General features: G+C 40.0%; 1 protein-coding gene across 5 annotated transcripts; it reads right to left on the bottom strand.

The window, feature by feature from the left end:
• Nucleotides 1-261: 261 nt before the first annotated feature.
• Nucleotides 262-14,748, bottom strand: LOC103716651 (uncharacterized). 5 transcript variants are annotated; one of them, XM_026808290.3, is made up of 5 exons: nucleotides 14,244-14,675; nucleotides 12,754-12,984; nucleotides 12,565-12,651; nucleotides 2,671-2,784; nucleotides 262-1,112 (listed from the first exon to the last, which is right to left on the bottom strand). In XM_026808290.3, the coding sequence occupies exons 2-5, from the start codon at nucleotides 12,935-12,937 to the stop codon at nucleotides 355-357; spliced, it is 1,143 nt and encodes a 380-aa protein (XP_026664091.1). In that variant the 5' UTR covers nucleotides 12,938-12,984; nucleotides 14,244-14,675; the 3' UTR covers nucleotides 262-354. The 5 variants fall into 5 exon arrangements, with proteins under 5 accessions (XP_026664091.1, XP_026664090.1, XP_008802963.1 ...); XM_026808289.3 differs by having other exon boundaries at nucleotides 12,565-12,669; nucleotides 14,244-14,578; XM_008804741.5 differs by lacking the exon at nucleotides 2,671-2,784 and having other exon boundaries at nucleotides 14,244-14,748.
• Nucleotides 14,749-17,659: the final 2,911 nt, after the last annotated feature.

Here is a 17,659-nt window from a genome sequence, read left to right as displayed (position 1 = left end):
TGGGAACGAGCAAACTTGGATGATGCATTAGCAAAGAACTAACAAGGATCGGTTAGCTGGTGACTCGAGTTTTGATTCATCCAGACTTCTCCCCTTCATCAGGACTCAACAGCGATTCCGAGCTGCCAAAATACTTCCAAATTGCTTGAAGCAATCATAAATGTAAATGGCCTAACAAGTTGGGTCTTGCCTAATCTGTTCTTCTCAGACTGAGGTTCCTTTTATGCGAAAATATTAGACAAGCATGGAGATGCCAGAAACTATACAAACATGAAAATTTGCAGCACAAATAAAAAGAAGCAAACAGCTCTCAGGTTAGAGGGCTAACGCCCAAAAAAAATTCAAAATACTGTCTTACAAGATATTAGGTACCTGAGATTCTAGTCTCAGCTGCAACACCTTTATCTTTGAACATAGCTCCACCTTCTGCTCCTTATAGCTCTGAAGCAGAAAGTCCTTTCCTTCAATCACTTCTTTTAATTCTCCAACTTTCCTCTTGAGCATCTCAACCCTCTCACTATCATCTCTCACCTTCTCCCCACCAATGCAGTGCAACTCTACATCATCCATGCTGTCAATATATCCATTAACCTGACCAATGACGGCTTCCGGCCGCCAATTTCTGGTGGTCACAGGTTTTTCCAGAAAGCCTGCCTCTGCAACACAGTGATCAGCAATGGCCTTTCTTAGCCGCTGGATCTCTCTTTCCGCATCAAACAAGTCCCTGTTTGCAGAATCAAGCTGAGACTGCAAATTGGCTGAGTGGGTCATTTGGATGCTTACAGAATTCTGTAGGTCCATGATCTGGGTCTGCATCTCCATTATCATTTCATCCCGTCTCTTGAGCTGCAACCGGAGCTTGTGTATCACCTCTCGTTTGCTGTAGATGTCTGATCCGGATTCTGAGATGCAGGGAGAGTCTGAACTGTTTGAGTGGTGGAAGGGCCTCCGAGGCAGCTCTAGGTGATCAGGTGAAGATGCCCATATCACCCCGCTACCATCTTTATTTGAATCTGCTTCAGGGACCTTTACTAATGGGAGTGAAACATCTGCTTCTTTTGACAATGGGCTAGTAGGTGGTCGCTTAATATCCACTGCACCATCCGAAGCCCCTGCCATTATATTAGCATCCGAACAACAAAATTAAATTGGTGCAAGTCAGAGAGTTTTTTTTCTATTTCTATTTAAGTTTCTTTTTCTCCTTCTGGGTCAAGTATGGAAGAACCAAAGCTGCAATATCATACCAAGATCACAAGAGCAAAATAAACAAATTTTTTCCCTAATGACAATATATGCCAGATTGCAGTGATCATATTGCAGAATACAAATTCCATCCTCCCATATTGGAAAAATTGTGGAAACAATGAAGAGTATAAGGATAACTAGTAAATGTCAATTCTTGAGAAAAAAGAAAATTATCAGTTCAGCTATAACAGAACTGCCAAACCATGTAGGCTTTTTCATAATAATGAAAACACCAGAAAACCAAGGGCTTCTGAGATTCAAAAAAAAAAAAAAAGAACTCATGAAACCAAGAACATATGCCTGATAAATAGGACTATTTTCAGCTCAACTATATTACCGCTACTTGCCAGATAGTCAGTATTGAAAGCTGACACATAAAAACCAAAATCACCATCATACGAAGCTTGTTCTCAAACTCAAGTTTGTTGCTTTTAGTAGTACATTGCTTCCAGCTCTTGGTACCCAGGTCAGCTAGTTTAAATTTGGAAAAAGAAGACATACTCTAAATGTATACATTGATGAGCATATCTGATATGATTTTAAAGACCAGGAAGATGTTAACAAATATGAGAAAATAATCGAACCGATAAAGAGGAACAAGGAAATAAACAACAGTGCACCATCATGCAACCAAACATGGGACTTCGTTGTTGTCATGTTCATCACCCAAGCCTTTTCTATCCCATCAAATATGAGGTTGACTTTAAACACAAGTCAGAGTTGAGAAGGCTCCATGGAAGTCTGAGTAATTCTAGCTGTCAGCCTAACTTCAGCCAAGTATGAATTAGTGACTTGGTCATAGCCAAGGCAGACTTAGGAAAGAAAGAGACACATCATGAAACCAATATGGCAAGTTGATGTGTACGGAGATCTACCATATGGATTGCAGTTTAAGCTCAGGCTATGAAACAGGAACACTCTGTTCTGAACAAAAGAACAAGACAATAGTTTTGATATACGAGTTCTGCTCATCTCAAATGCACAAGGAAGCTGAAGAGCAAAATGAATTAGCCCAAAAGACATGAGAGTTATACCACCAAGAGATTTTAATCTAACGGGCATTGAGAAACAAGGCATGAGCACTAAATCTGTATCTGGTGTTACATGTCATGTACGTAAAATCAGCGATAATGACATAAAAATGCCTAACAGAAAGATCAGAGAGTTTCTGGAGGAAGTGGTCCTTCACTGAAGGCCATCTTTAACCAGCAAACCACCCTCCCCACCCCCCGCCCCAAAAAAAAAAAAAAAAAAATTTGGTCAATAGTCGCAATGCACTACCAAAATGTAATGCAAATTCACTTCCTAACTGTCATTTTCTAGTTTAGTTATAAGAATTGGAAAAATTACTAAACAAAATTATGGGACCGAAGAATTCTATATTTTTATTTCCAAATATGAAAAAAGTATAAATGCATCAATTACCTTGCAAGTTACTTAGCAATAAGTTTGTTACATAGTGTGTGCATTGATCTAGACTTTCAATTTGCATATCAAATATATTGCTTTTCTTTAGCATCGCACAACTTCCAAGTGGACCTGCATAAATAGTATAATATTTTCTAAAACGAAACATCCTAGATGCAACAGGAATTTTAAGCATCCTATTAAGCTCAGAGGTTCTATTTTGAAATGCACATTAACAGCCAACAACAATCAACAAGATTTACTGCAACAAGGTTGTTGCTCCCCTGTAGAGTTAGCACACAGAGGGATAAGGTTTCATATACCCACACACCCACATTTAAAGATGGAGTGAATTGGATTCATCTTTTAGGCACAGTATAACTAAAGAATCAAACATCAACCAGTCACAATTAAAGTTTTCTAACAAGTATAGACTGTTGAGATTTGAGAAACAAAAAGTAGTGAATTGAATGCAAACCTCATGGATGGAAGAACCAAAGGATTACTAAATGTAGGAACACTTCAAGATAAGCCCATGCATTAATCGAGCTTGGGGCAGAACACTTGGTAGCCTAAGTCCAGTATAGATGCATGTGGACCATATCAACCAAACAGAAACCTGCCTCGGCCAATTTTAAATTTTGAATCGAGTTTATTTTTCTGAAATCAAACTAAATTTTGATGTCATTTTTGCCTTTCCAATTGGGCATGTCATAAGGTTTTGAATTGGCTCCAACTTTTAAAATAAAATAATACAAATAGAGCATAACTGCTTACATGCTATCCTATGCACACACATATACAATTGATATCCTATAATGGCGATTATATTGTGCCCAATGACAGTCAATTCTTGCATTCTAATGGCACTAAGAAGAATTCTATTTCCAACAAACAAGTAAAAGAGAACTAAGAAGGTACTATGCAAATCAGTATTATCTAAGATCAAACAATAACCAAATTGAAGCTTGTCATACAGAAGCACTGTATACCATGCCACTTCTCATTTTCTATGAGTAGAAAGAATAAAATTTCTAAACTGTTCAGTTTGACATAGTTTCCCTAGATACATCATCAATTGTCCCCCAGACCTTGGCAATACAATTGCAGGCTATTGAAGGAAAATATATTATTCCAATAAAGTGATAGCTAACTCAAGAAAAAATACACTGCAGTGTGCTAGCATACTGATTTCTTTAAGACTAATTTCTTGTACAAAACAGTGATAGACACCTCAAAATATACACATAAATTTGCAATGTGCTCACACATGAATATCTTTCTTTAGACTAATTTTTGTGGAAAGTCAAGCATTAGTTAGCCTAGTTTATCTAACAAGCAAGCTCTTAAAATGATCTGTTACCAAAAGCCTGACGTGACACGTGCTTTTATTGACACCGATTGAGGATGTGTTTTTCAGCATATGTGTATAGATAACAAGGCCATTATCTTGGTTTAGCTAAATGTCATGTTATACCAGTTCATGGGAACTAGCTTCATTTCTTGAATTGGTGTGAGTGCAGATATCACTGTACCAAAAAGAAAAAAAAAAGAGCAGATATCACCAAATCTAAATTAGTGCTTGAGACGAACTGTAGATTTTGCTTCAGATGCAAGAAGACTTATACAAATAGAAAATTCACCATACCTGCGAGTGATGACCAATGTCTTAACTAGTTAGAAATTTTTTCTAAAGGCATTAATTACTTTGTAGTAGGGTATGTTGAAAAAATATCCCGGACCTAGCAGTTTCGAGCATTATTGTACTGAACCAGCCAGGAGCTCGGGATGGTTTGGCCAATCGAAATGGAATGCCGATGAAACCGGTTAGAATCAGACTAAACCGGGCTAAACCAACCAATTTTGACCCAATATGCCCTGGCCGAACCAACTCGTTATAACCGCATTCGACTTCAATCTCCCCTCCCCCCCTCTCTTCTTCAAGCCCTAGCAAACATCGTCACCCTCAATCAACGTCAACACTGACGCTGACACCGTCACCCTCAATCATGCCATGTTGATGTCATCCCCCTTTGGGTGTTCGAACCGGTACCCCTCTCTCTCTCTCCTCTTCCCCCTCTCCTCCCTCTCCTTCTTTGTCCCCTTCATCTTCTCTCTCTCCCCCTAGTCCTCCACCTACTAGGGTTAGGGTTAGGGTTAGGGTTACTACCTCTCTCCCCTCCTCTTCTCTCGATCCTTCATCTTCGATAGACCTTAGCTCAATATGGTACAAACCAATCCCATACCAAACCGGTAGCCAATCGGTACAACATCTAGTACTAGTTTAGCGAAAATTGCTTTAAAGAGTAAAAAATATGATAGATTTTGGGGAATGCATACATGCTTTCTATCAAGAGACATTTTTGTTTAAGAGTTTTGATCTTTATATAAAACTCAATAAAACCTATGATCGTAATTCGAGAATTTATTAAAACAGGGACTGGATCTTTGGGAAAACCTCTTCATCCACATCCATGTTTCTCCATCTTTCTTCTTGTATCTTCTTAAACCTGTTTTTTAACACTTCTCTAGGACCCCATCTCCTCAATTTTTCAAATACTATAATTTAAGAACTTGTTAGAGAGGAAGTTATTGTTGAAATTGTTTTCTTCCTCCACCACCTCCCCTCTTTTTCCCACTCATGTATCTTCTTTTCAGTTTCTAATTTTCTTTTTTCAACTCCCTTCTCATATCAAATACCTCCTTTTTCGTCTTAAATGTTCTTTGTTTATTTTTCCCTAAACCTTCTTCTTCAATAAAAACTATGCAGATTACTTGATTCATATTTCTACCTTTTTACCAATGAATGAATAAACATTATTTCTATTAGTCTTATGCTCTAATGCAGCCATGGTAACAAAGGGTACTTTGAAGCATTTGACAGGGGTCTACTGATGTAGACCAGACTCTGGTCCATCATATTGATGTACCAAAGTTAGTCCAGTCCATTTTGTATCACTATCAGCCAGCTTCCTGATGCATATTTCAATGATCTTCAATGATTTTATTGATGGGGACATCAGAGCCCTTCATCCAGATGATCCTGAGCCCCCGAATTGAGTCAGACCCGTTTATTTGCATATTTATTTTATTTTTATTTCTGGGCTTGTTTGCATTTTAGGGCTTATTTGTATTATTTGTGGGCTTATTAGGAGTTATTTTTGTGTAAGGGGGTTTTATGTTAATTGTGTTTATTTGGCCCTATATATAGGGGACTATTTTCATGATTAGGATTTTAATGAATGATTAAGAACTTTCTTTTCCCCCACATCTTATTCTTCTTCTTCCTCCTCCTCCCCTTCTCTTCTTCCTGCGTCCCTAGAACCTCTTCTTTCTTCTCCCTCTCTTGTTCTTCCTTCTTCTCCTCTTTCCCCGCACTTGTGCTGCATCAACTTGGTATCAGAGCTACGGCTTTGCCCCTGCTGCCAAAGCCCCGATCCAGACCTTAGTTTTTCCGTGGGCTGCCTTGACGTGAAGACGGCGTGGGGCACTGTCTTCTCCCAGCCTCTTCTTCCAAACCGAGATAAAAAAAAAAAAGAAATCCTTTCTTCCCTCTCTCGGTTCTCACACAAGGAATAGGGGAAAATTCCTTCACCAGGTCCACCCCACCCGTCGTCACACCCGCGCCCACCGCCGCCACCAGTCGCCGCCAGCAGCGCCGAGCCACCGTCGGACGTTCTCGCCGCCGCCGCTGCCCAGTGAAGGCCCGAACCCGCCGTCGGAGGAGCCATATCCCACCACCCATCGCTCCCACGGCCGCCTTCATCCCGCGCACAACGCCAGCAGCGCCACCAGCTCGCTCGCGCTGCCCACAGCCGACCCGTGGCAAACCCGGGAACGCCAGCCATCCTCCGCTGCAGGTCACGAAGCCGCAGCCGTGACTGCCGACGCGTCACCGGAAGCGCCGCCTGCCGGAGCCCGTGACCGGCCCCGCCCGCCACCATAGGTCCCAGAGCCCCGGCCACCGCCATCGCCGTGAAGATCGGAGCCTTCTCCCGAAACCATCGAGAGGTTAAAGAAAACGAACCTAACGGGTAAGATCCAAACCCGTTACCCGTTTCTCTGTTAGCCCGGATCCATTCCAAAAAAAAAAAAATTCCTTTTGCACGTGATCTGCACGTGCTGGGCTAAAGCGGGTTCAACCGAAACCCGTATCCGATAACCCGAACCTGTAAGGGTTCCAAAAAAAAACCGTAGAATCACGTGACTTGCACGTGCCAAAAAAAAAAAAACTTACCTCTGTCCTAACGAAGAGGAAACCCTAAGGGGTTTCCGCCGTCGCCGCCATCGACGCCGCCGACGTCGCCGCCGCCTCGTCGCAGCGCCGCCATCTGCCACTGCCGCCGACACGCAGCGCCGCCCTGTGCTGCGACCGCCTCCACCGCAGCGCCGTCCTCTTCCTCCGTCGGCCGCCGCCCAAGACTCCCAACCGCTTCATCCGCCATCGGTTCCATCGCCCTGCCTCCCTTCGGCCTCATCCCACCCGAGGCACCCCGCCTCCCTCGCCCCGCCGAAGCACCACCGTACGCCCACTTCTGTCGCCGCCCACAGGCCGTTCGTTGCCGGCCGCCGAGTACCCCTTCTTCACCGTCTCCGCTTTCGTCCACCATCCGCTGCTTCGCCACCCGAGAGCGTCGCTTCCTCGCCCCACCTCCCTTCGGTCGCTTCCTCCTCCCGCCGAGCACCATCACTTCATCACCTCCTTCCCTCTGTCACCCACCCCCCCTGTCGCATTCATCCAAGCCACCATCGCGGGCTTCCTTTGGCCCGCCTTACACTCCACCAAACCCCCCCCCCCCCTTCTGGCCCTGTTGTCACTTGTCCAGCAGGCCACCAGCCCAGTCCACTTCTACGGCCCGAATCTGTTCCGACAGCCCAGCCGTTTACTGTAGCACGGTCCAAGCCCAATTGGCCGCAGATCCTGTTACAGGCCCGATCCAGCATCTTCTTCAGCCCATTCCAGAAACTCAGAAGGTCTTTGTGCTGCAGTTCAAGGTCTACAGCTCCAGCTAACTTCGTCCGGTGCCAATTTCGTGTTCGAGACTCTACAACGGACGTTTCCGGTGGACTGTATCCACCACAGGTGACGTTCTTCTTTCTTTTGGGCTTGTTTATCTAGTTATGTTCTAGTTCTCTTGCATGACATTCCTATTTTGGCCAAAACTTATTTTCCAGTCAAACTGCAAAACCTAGAACATTTACTACCACACCCATCCTACCCACCATTTAAATCCAAATATTAAATTAGCACACCTTAGCAACAGGATAATTCTCAATATTATTCGATCAGATTACTTTAGGATCAGAACAACTGTACTACTTGATTGCAATCTAATTTCTTAAATTGAATAATCTTAATCCTTAATTCTGAATAACCGAAGTAAAAATCAGCAACATTTAAATTTTAAGTTATTCTTGTGAAGACTTGCTGATTTCTGAAATCATAATAGATTGCATTAGTAGGTTGTCCGGCATCAAATTTGGTCCTACATCATAGTTATTAGGGTTTCATTAGTGATACTGCATTTCACATCATCACCCAGTGTCATCATTGCATGCCAACCTGTAGTGATATGGAGTACTATCTCAATCAACCTAAATCCCTTGTAGCTACCATGAATTCCGACATTTTGAGGTTTATCATAGAACAGATCGTTGCCATGCGGGCTGGATACAAGGAATTCACACAAGAGATCCGTGAGCTCATGCAAAATTCTAGGACCCCTACACCGCCAACCCCTATTGCAGCCCAACCTAAAATCGGTTTGGTTGCACCACCTATAATCCTTCCCCATTTTCTTGGGCACCAAACCCAATGCTCAAGGTATCAACAATTCAACCACATAGCATCCCAATGTTCCATTAGAACCTACCTGATTACTGAACCAGAAGTTAGGAGCCAAGAGGACGAATATGTCGAAGAAGTCTATGAACCAAATATAGAAGACTATGAAGAAGACTTTGAACACGAACCTATAGAATTAGACTTTGTCCAAAATGATTCTTAAAAGAAGACTATTGATCTAAGTACAACCAAGCCACTTCACATCACTACTATCGAAGAGGTAGTGAAAGATATTGAGAGCCAGTCACCTGAGTTGGCACTTGTAGCTAAAGATACCCATGCGGAGTCCAACCTTGAACATTCTCCGGTAGTAGTTTCCCTTCTAGAGGAGTTTCATTTTGTAGTCCTTGATGATCTTCTGGATGCCCTTCCTCCGATGCGTGATATCCAACACGCGATTGATATAGTTCCCGGGGCATCTTTGCCCAACCTTCAACAACATAAGCTCAACCCGAGTGCATATGCTAGGACCTGGAATTTAATGTTACCGACAGTTGAGTTTGCATGTAATAGTTCGGTTAACAAGTCCATAGGTATGAGTCTATTCGAATTGGTGCATGATTACAAATCTAGGCAACCCATAGACCTGTTTTTCATATCTCATCAGTATAGAGTCTTTGAGTCTGCACAATCAATTGCATCACATCCACATTCATTGTATCAAGAAATCAGCAATTGTAGTCACTTTAATAACTTAAAATATAAATTCCTTGTTGATTTACACAGACGTTATAAAGAGTTAAGTGAAAAAGATTACGTCATGATAAGAATTAGGCTTGAACGATTTTCTTCAGATACGTTTAAAAAATTGCAAACTTGCACTGCAGAACCGATCAAAATCTTAAAGAAAATCAGTTCGAATGCATATGTTGTGGATCTTCCTGATGACTATGGGATTAGTGCGACATTTAATATTGAAGAAGTCCCATACAAAAAGATAATATTCATGCCTTCTGACCCCTTTATTGATATACCTGCCCATGTTGGACACCCTGACCTATTACCTGCTGTTGAGCCACCACCTCCCAAAGTTCATGCACGCAGAGAACAAATAAAACATATATTGGATGAGCAGGTTATTCCAACCAGGAACGGTGGTTGCCAACGTTACCTTGTTCGGTGGAAAGGTCGACCAAAGTCTGATGTGACGTGGATTTTCATAGCACAGTTGCAGCGCCTTGACTCCGATCTTCTGGAGCAGTACGACAGCCGGCCAGACCTGTACTCGACGGGGTCGAGTTTTTCTCATCCGGGAGGAGTTGATGGGGACATCAGAGCCCTTCGTCCAGATGATCCTGAGCCCCCGGATTGAGTCAGACCCGTTTATTTGCATATTTATTTTATTTTTATTTCTGGGCTTGTTTGCATTTTAGGACTTATTTGTGTTATTTGTGGGCTTATTAGGAGTTATATTTGTGTAAGGGGGTTTTATGTTAATTGTGTTTATTTGGCCCTATATATAGGGGACTATTTTCATGATTAGGGTTTTAATGAATGATTAAGAACTTTCTTTTCCCCCACATCTTATTCTTCTTCTTCCTCCTCCTCCCCTTCTCTTCTTCCTGCGTCCCTAGAACCTCTTCTTTCTTCTCCCTCTCTTGTTCTTCCTTCTTCTCCTCTTTTCCCGCACTTGTGCTGCATCATTTATACTAGCTGAAATATCAAATAATCATGTTTAGAATTATAAGTTTAATGGAGAGGTGCATGGTCTAATTCAACAGTTTGGGTCATACTTTGGTTGAAAATTATAGGGACAGTGTAGGGATGAATTTTCTCTGATATCCTAGATTCACTATCCAAGTACAAATTCAATAAATAGTGTTTTAGTCATAAGAATTTTTCAGATTCATTGAGAATGTGAATTAAGTGTCTGCAGATTCAATATATAGTGTTCCAGGCATTTGATAGATTTTCCAATAGTGATTTATTGTGCTAATTTCCAAACACTTTTCCTCTCTCAATTACTATTTGTCTTACTTCTCTTTCTTCACTAGAGTTGAAAACTATGATCAGCAATTTTGGTATATTATATATAGTTTCAGCGGCCTAAAACATTTTAAATAATTACTAAAATTAAAAAAAATGTAAAAATTGCATAAAAAAGAGAAATAGAAAAATTAAAACAAGTATAGAAAAATAAAATACTTAGCAGTTCAAATTCATTGAAGTTTATTAGCGTAATATCAATGTTTGAAATGTAGTGGTATAAGGTCGCATCGATCATGTACTGGAATGGTACGTACAGCACTATGCTCCTATATCTACTCAAGGTTTGCTAATACAGATGTTAGAGCACATGGTACATATTGATGCAAACAATAGGATGGGGTAGTACAATACAATATATACCATAGTATGGTTGGTTGTTCAAACCTTGGTCAACATCTTATAGGCCAGCTATTCACATTTATGTCAAAAATAACAAACTTTTAGTACCTTTTAGAACATATGCGTGTGTCTTTCAGTTATTCCGTCATACTTTATAAAACATAAGCAAGGTTCACAAGATCTTGCTTAGTTTGTACAACAGAAGAGAAACATAGAAATGTTCAAATCCCTTAAAATTTCTAGCAACCCAACAAATATTTGCTTTCAGTTTACAAAAATATAATAAAGTTTGTGTATTTGTGTTTCAGTTATTTTGTGGCACTTAGTGAAAATAAGATCCCGCTTAGTTTGTACCACAACAAAAGAATAGTGTAGAAATGTTCAAATCCCTTAAAATTTCTTGCAACCAGCATATATTCACTTTCAATTTTACACAAATATAATAGAATTTGAATTTATCTTGCAATACTGCTTCCAAAGAGCTCCATTTGTCAAGTACTAGGAAGATCTAATAGAAAATATAAAGAATTAACCTCATACCAAGGATTTCTTTTAGCCTTACATAATAGTTTTCACTAAAACCATTGCAATTAGCTGAAACTGCTGCAACTCAAAAAGATAAATGTTACTTCTGATCAGATTTGAAACCCTGCATATATTAATGTCTTATATGGAAAGCCTACTCTAACAATGTAAGCTTGTTAAAATCCCCATCAACAATGTTTGTCCAGATTTGCATTTGATCTTTCCTCACTGTCCTTGACCTTCAACAAAAGTTTGATCCCTCACTTTCCAATCATATGACACAACCATTTCGAGTCAATTGAACAGTAGTTAATTACTCCTCCTAATTAAAGCTACCTCCTTTTCCATAACATTTTTGTTCAAATAAGTTTATAGCTTATAGCCAAATAATCTAAGGTATGCACTTCCTCTTTCCAACCCTTTGATGCCAATCAAATTATCAAGTGCTCTTTAAATCTTCATTGCACAAGCACATATCCCTCCAACTTGTTCTCCACTAACTATCCTGAAGAAGTGCAAGTCCAATGCCTCCACTAACATATACATTCAAATTCTATTCTTTTACCACACTACCAAGTCAACGTTCTAATCAATATTTCATTCAAATTATGTGTAGGAAGCAGGGCACCTTGTTGCTCAATATGCTATACCCCACAACTTTGGTTGTTTATAAGTACTCTGTTCATTACATGCCAAAGGCAATATTGCAACAACCTGAAGAAACCCCCCGTTCCATTCATTCCATTAATCCATTTTAATTCTGTTAGATGTATCTTCAACTACCAAATATTATACTATATTGGAAACCACAATATCAAAATAATTTCCTTGTAATGATATTATAATTAACTGAAACTTCATGTGCTCTTATGCATGCATACCAACTAGTTTCTTATGCAAATAACCCAGGTTTGATCCCAGAAATCTACTGGTTTTGAAAGTACATGCATGTTTTTTTGACCTTAAAAATTCCTCATGTGCCTTAAACAGATGTAATGCAACTACAGATCATATCCAGGCAGGCTCAGCATGAAGTGGTTGCTTCACTATATACATAAAAAATATAACAAACATGAACCGGTCACCTTACAAATATACTTTGAGGACAGCTTTCTGGAAATTGAGCCAATACATGTCATCCAACGCTTACGATGCAGGTCTTCTTTTGAGTAGCTAATTAAGATACACATAATACTAAGTTCAAGGCAGCACACCTGAGAGGCAGTGGTAACATCCATCCTCATCCTGAGTATAGCAATACAATGTTGAATGTAACTGGCAAGCTCCTGGACTCCTTTTGGCTACATTTTTTCCATTCTCTGAGTAAATAACAATCTAAACAGTTGACCAGAAGATAAACTCATGCTACTGAAAGTTGGTATATTAAATGAAGATGATAATACCTTTTGCATTATTGGAATTCTTGGACTGCTTAGTCTCAAATATCTGCTTCAGCTTGCATCCAAGCCTGATTGACAGTGTGCTAAGCAACGCACCACCTGCAATAAGCACCCAATTTGGTCCCTCCCCTTGCACATGCTTCAACTTTTGAGCTTTTTGTATGGTCCCATTTGCTCTCATTTTCATTTCAAGAAACAGGCGAGAGCTGGAGGAATATGATCCAGAAATTAAACCTGGTAAACACATCATACAAGTTACAAGCCAATTGTTTAAGGTGGCAAGAAGAGAAAAGTTGAAAGCTAGCTCTAACATAAAGTATATTGTAAAAAGATTACAGTCTTTGATGACAGTAGTTTTCCAGAAATAATCTGTTTTCCTTATCGAAAGATGAAAAGCTTATAAGAATTGCAAACCAAACTTAGGACGTTAAACAGAGAGGAGAAATCATACTATAGAAGACAGGTAGATGTGTCCATCTAATTGGATTAGTGGTTGTAAAGCTTCACTAATCTGGGGAGGCGCAATTAGTGAAATTGAAATTTGACAAAAAGTATTGAGTAACAAGCAACATCACATGAAGAATAAGTTGTTTCTAACTTGATGTGATACAAAGGGTTCTTGTGCTTATAAATGTTGATGGTTGATGTTATATCACAGCCATGCTAGATGCACTGAGCTCTTGACAAGCTTAAGGCCCCATATGGACATTCTCATAACTTGCCATGTACAACAATAAAGAACATCAAGAAGAAGAAGAAAAAAAATGATCAAAAGGAATTCATGGACTATGTCCAACACCTCAAGGTGCAAGGTAGACGGATCACATAGAAACCTATTTTCAAACTTACCACACAAGATTGAGTTTGTAAGGATGAAGAAGCTTTATCACATCCTAAGAAACGGTTCCCAACGTTTCTTAAATCCATTTCTCATCATAACTAAAGCATTAACAAAAATCAACAGATGTTTTTTTCCATTAATTTAACAGTAATAGCCAGTTTATAGGCACCCAAGTTAATTTACACTCAACAAACTAGAGATTTGGACCAATGATTTACGATTAAAGAGCTACCATTAACATTCATGGTTCCGCTTCTCCAATGTGAGGCAGGAAAAGCAACATTAGAGTTCACAAAATACACTTAACTGCCCAAACGAAGGGGAGAAAATCACTACCGCACCAGTTTACAAGAAAATTCCTGGAAGTGTTCCTACAATAAACACTAGCCGCTCCAGTTAGATCTCAAACACCTCTCTTGGACACTCTATATCTAATATTCTTGATTCGCTTAGAAAACCCTAGCATTCATCACTTCCCACGAAATCAAAAACCAAAAGAAAATTAGGAAATCAAGTGAAACACTCCGCGCATTCCAAAACCCTAGAAATCCGCAATCTAATGAACAGAGTCCCGGAAAAAGCTGGAAAAAAAAAGGTGGGAAAAAAAGGTGGGAAAAAAAAATGAAGCGACTGATTGATTGCTGAAAAATACCTCAAACAAAACCGAATTCATTGAGCTGGTACTGGCGTGGGGATTCCGATCTCTCTCGTCTCCGAACTCATCCTCCAGAGGGAAAAAAAGGGAACTGAAGGGAACCACCGGAAGCTTCTCTCGAACTCTTCTTCTTTCGTGCTTTCTTTCTTTCTTTAATCTCTTTCCTTCACCCCCTCCCTTCCCTCGCTTTGCTTTAGCTATTTTTTCCCTTTTCTCTTTTTCCCTTTTTTTTAAATTTTTAATTTCTCATCGTCATATCTGCTTCGATTTTAGCAGTGGGAACGGAGGAGGGAAGAGAAGGGAGGAACGAAGTACCCTGTCTAATGGCGTACAGTTTGGCGGCTTCGGGTGCGGGGGAGACGGGAAGCCACCGACACGTGTGAGTAAACCACTCATGCCCTAGCCTTGGTTTTGCCGGGGGAGCTCGGCGGGGTGGTGGGGGTCGCCGGTTCCTCTTTTTAGCATATGGGAATAAAAGGGCCTTAATTAATTACTATAATGCAAAGAAAAAAGAAGGTGTGATATTCCGGCGGATATTGATAAGTGGGACGGATCGGCCTACGTGGCAGTTAATGTAGGGCTTGAGGGTGGGGGCTGTGGGCTTTGGATTCGGATGCAGCACAGTCCGAACTGGTTGCAACCGTTGATTTTTTTTTTTATTGTTCTTATTATTATTATTTTATATATACTGTGAGAATGAGATACTCATTTGTCTTGGTGAATACGCCTTCAGAGTTTTACAAACTTGTAAATAAATAAGAGAGAAAATGAAGAGAGATGGTCATGCTTGGGTCTGGAAGAAATAAGTATGGCCATATGACTGCGGGGTCCATAGGCACGAGGGTTAATAAGGGAGAAAAGAGCTATTTGGAGTCATAAGGTTGTATGCTCAAATTCAAGTTCAACAATAATTTTAGTGCTAATTGGGGATTTAAATCCAACAAAATGGGCTATTTTGGATGGATAATTGTTTTGGATCCAAAATTATCCAAATGTGCATATATCCCCTGCGATGGTGTTCCTGGATTTGATGGTTGGGAGAAAATGCAACAAAAAGATAAACCGTGTGGCGTCATAAGTGTTCCTAGATTTACCAGTCTAGTGTAAATATATCCATGTAAATCAAAAAAATAAAATATCTATAAATTGAGAAAGAGTAGCTCCTATTCACTAGCAATCCTACACCAGAGGATGGGAATTGCGCTTTGTAGACTTGAAGCAGGTAGCTACAGAACCGTAGATCTTGGGTAACTCTCAAATATTTCATTATATATGTCAGTCCTTCCCAAGTAGCATGTAATTCTACCATTAGAATCGTAGTATCAAATATTCTAACTATATTTGTTGCAATCAGCACACCGCTAGCACTTCTATCATGAAACTCGCCCCATAAAAAAAACCATAAAAAAAACCTCTATTCCGAACACTGTCATCAAATTTGATCTTGAGGAAACAGAAAGTTGATGGCTCCTAAGAAAAATAAATCATCTACAAAAGTGCAATATCTACAACGAAGGAGCCATAGTTTTTCTCTACCATCAAAGATTTCTTAGAAAGAAACGAGCATAAAAGGAAGAGATAGTTTTGAATTGTTTGGCTTGATTACTATTTGCTTGTATCTCAGTTCAATATATAGATATTTACAAGTAATAGAATTCAGTATCTAAAAGAGTACAGTTAGGATTCACAACAGCTACATTTGTTACAGACGTTAGGAAGAGTTTGAATCTGTCAAACTGATTGAGATGGTAAAACTGATTGAGATTTTTCTGCATAATTTTTGCACTGCTCCCTGACTGGGTCTTGTGATACTCTAACACCCCCCCTGCAAACTGATGGGGAGGGCATACACCATTAGTTTGTGACGCAAAAACTGAAACCGAGCTGTTGGATGACCTTTTGTGAATATGTCAGCAACCTGATCATGTGTGGATATCCCCAGTAACCTCGGTTGGTGGTTGCTGCTATTATGTTTTATTTGTCGATGATTTTAGCAGATTCACATGGATGTATCCCATGCGTTATAAATCTGATGTATTTTCTATCTTTCAAAAATATAAAGCTCTGATGCCAAGAAAGAAACGAGCATAAAAGGAAGAGATAGTTTTGAATTGTTTGGCTTGATTACTATTTGCTTGTATCTCAGTTCAATATATAGATATTTACAAGTAATAGAATTCAGTATCTAAAGGAGTACAGTTAGGATTCACAACAGCTACATTTGTTACAGACGTTAGGAAGAGTTCGAATCTGTCAAACTGATTGAGATGGCAAAACTGATTGAGATTTTTCTGCATAATTTTTGCAATGCTCCCTGACTGGGTCTTGCGATACTCTAATAAGAAAGAAACGGGCATAAAAGGAAGAGATAGTTTTGAATTGTTTGGCTTGATTACTATTTGCTTGTATCTCAGTTCAATATATAGATATTTACAAGTAATAGAATTCAGTATCTAAAGGAGTACAGTTAGGATTCACAACAGCTACATTTGTTACAGACGTTAGGAAGAGTTCGAATCTATCAAACTGATTGAGATGGCAAAACTGATTGAGATTTTTCTGCATAATTTTTGCACTGCTCCCTGACTGGGTCTTGTGATACTCTAACAAGAAAGAAACGAGCATAAAAGGAAGAGATAGTTTTGAATTGTTTGGCTTGATTACTATTTGCTTGTATCTCAGTTCAATATATAGATTTTTACAAGTAATAGAATTCAATATCTAAAGGAGTACAGTTAGGATTCACAACAGCTACATTTGTTACAGACGTTAGGAAGAGTTCGAATCTGTCAAACTGATTGAGATGGCAAAACTGATTGAGATTTTTCTGCATAATTTTTGCACTGCTCCCTGACTGGGTCTTGTGATACTCTAACAAATGGAGTGAAATTGGATTTCAATCCACCAAGGAGGAAACTGATCAGATCCTGATCATCAACAGGTTTTCCAGCGGTTGTAAGTTGATCAGCAAGTCCTTTTGCCTCTTCAAGAAAATCAGCACAAGATCGATTTCCCTGAGTAATGGTCTGTAATTGTCTCTTGAGGAGAGCAATTCGAGACCTAGATGTAGAGGAAAATCTAGTTTGAAGGGAGTCCCAAACCTGTTTGGATGTCTTCATACCATAGACAGAAGATACTAGCTTTTCTGGAATTGAAGCCAGTAACCAACTTAAGACACAGGTGTCTTTCTTGAACCACACTGCGTAAGCTGGGTTTGATGTTCCATCTGGAAGAGTTTTTGCTGGAGCAGGATCAGCTCCATCCACGATGCCAACAAGATCGTGGCTCCTCATAAAGACAAGGAATTGGATGCTCCATGGCAGATAATTGGAGCCGACCAATTTGTGAGACACAGGTTGAGAATTTGTCTGAATGGATGGATTTGGTAGGTTGGTAGATTCGAGTGAGGCCAT

The sequence above is a fragment of the Phoenix dactylifera genome, chromosome 6 (genome assembly GCF_051530095.1).
Source record: "Phoenix dactylifera cultivar Ajwa chromosome 6, Ajwa_hap1_PhDact_Kaust_v1.1, whole genome shotgun sequence".
In the NCBI taxonomy this organism is placed as follows: Eukaryota; Viridiplantae; Streptophyta; class Magnoliopsida; order Arecales; family Arecaceae; genus Phoenix; species Phoenix dactylifera.
Note: the sequence above shows the minus strand (reverse complement) of the source record. Positions and strands in the feature narration are given on the sequence as shown.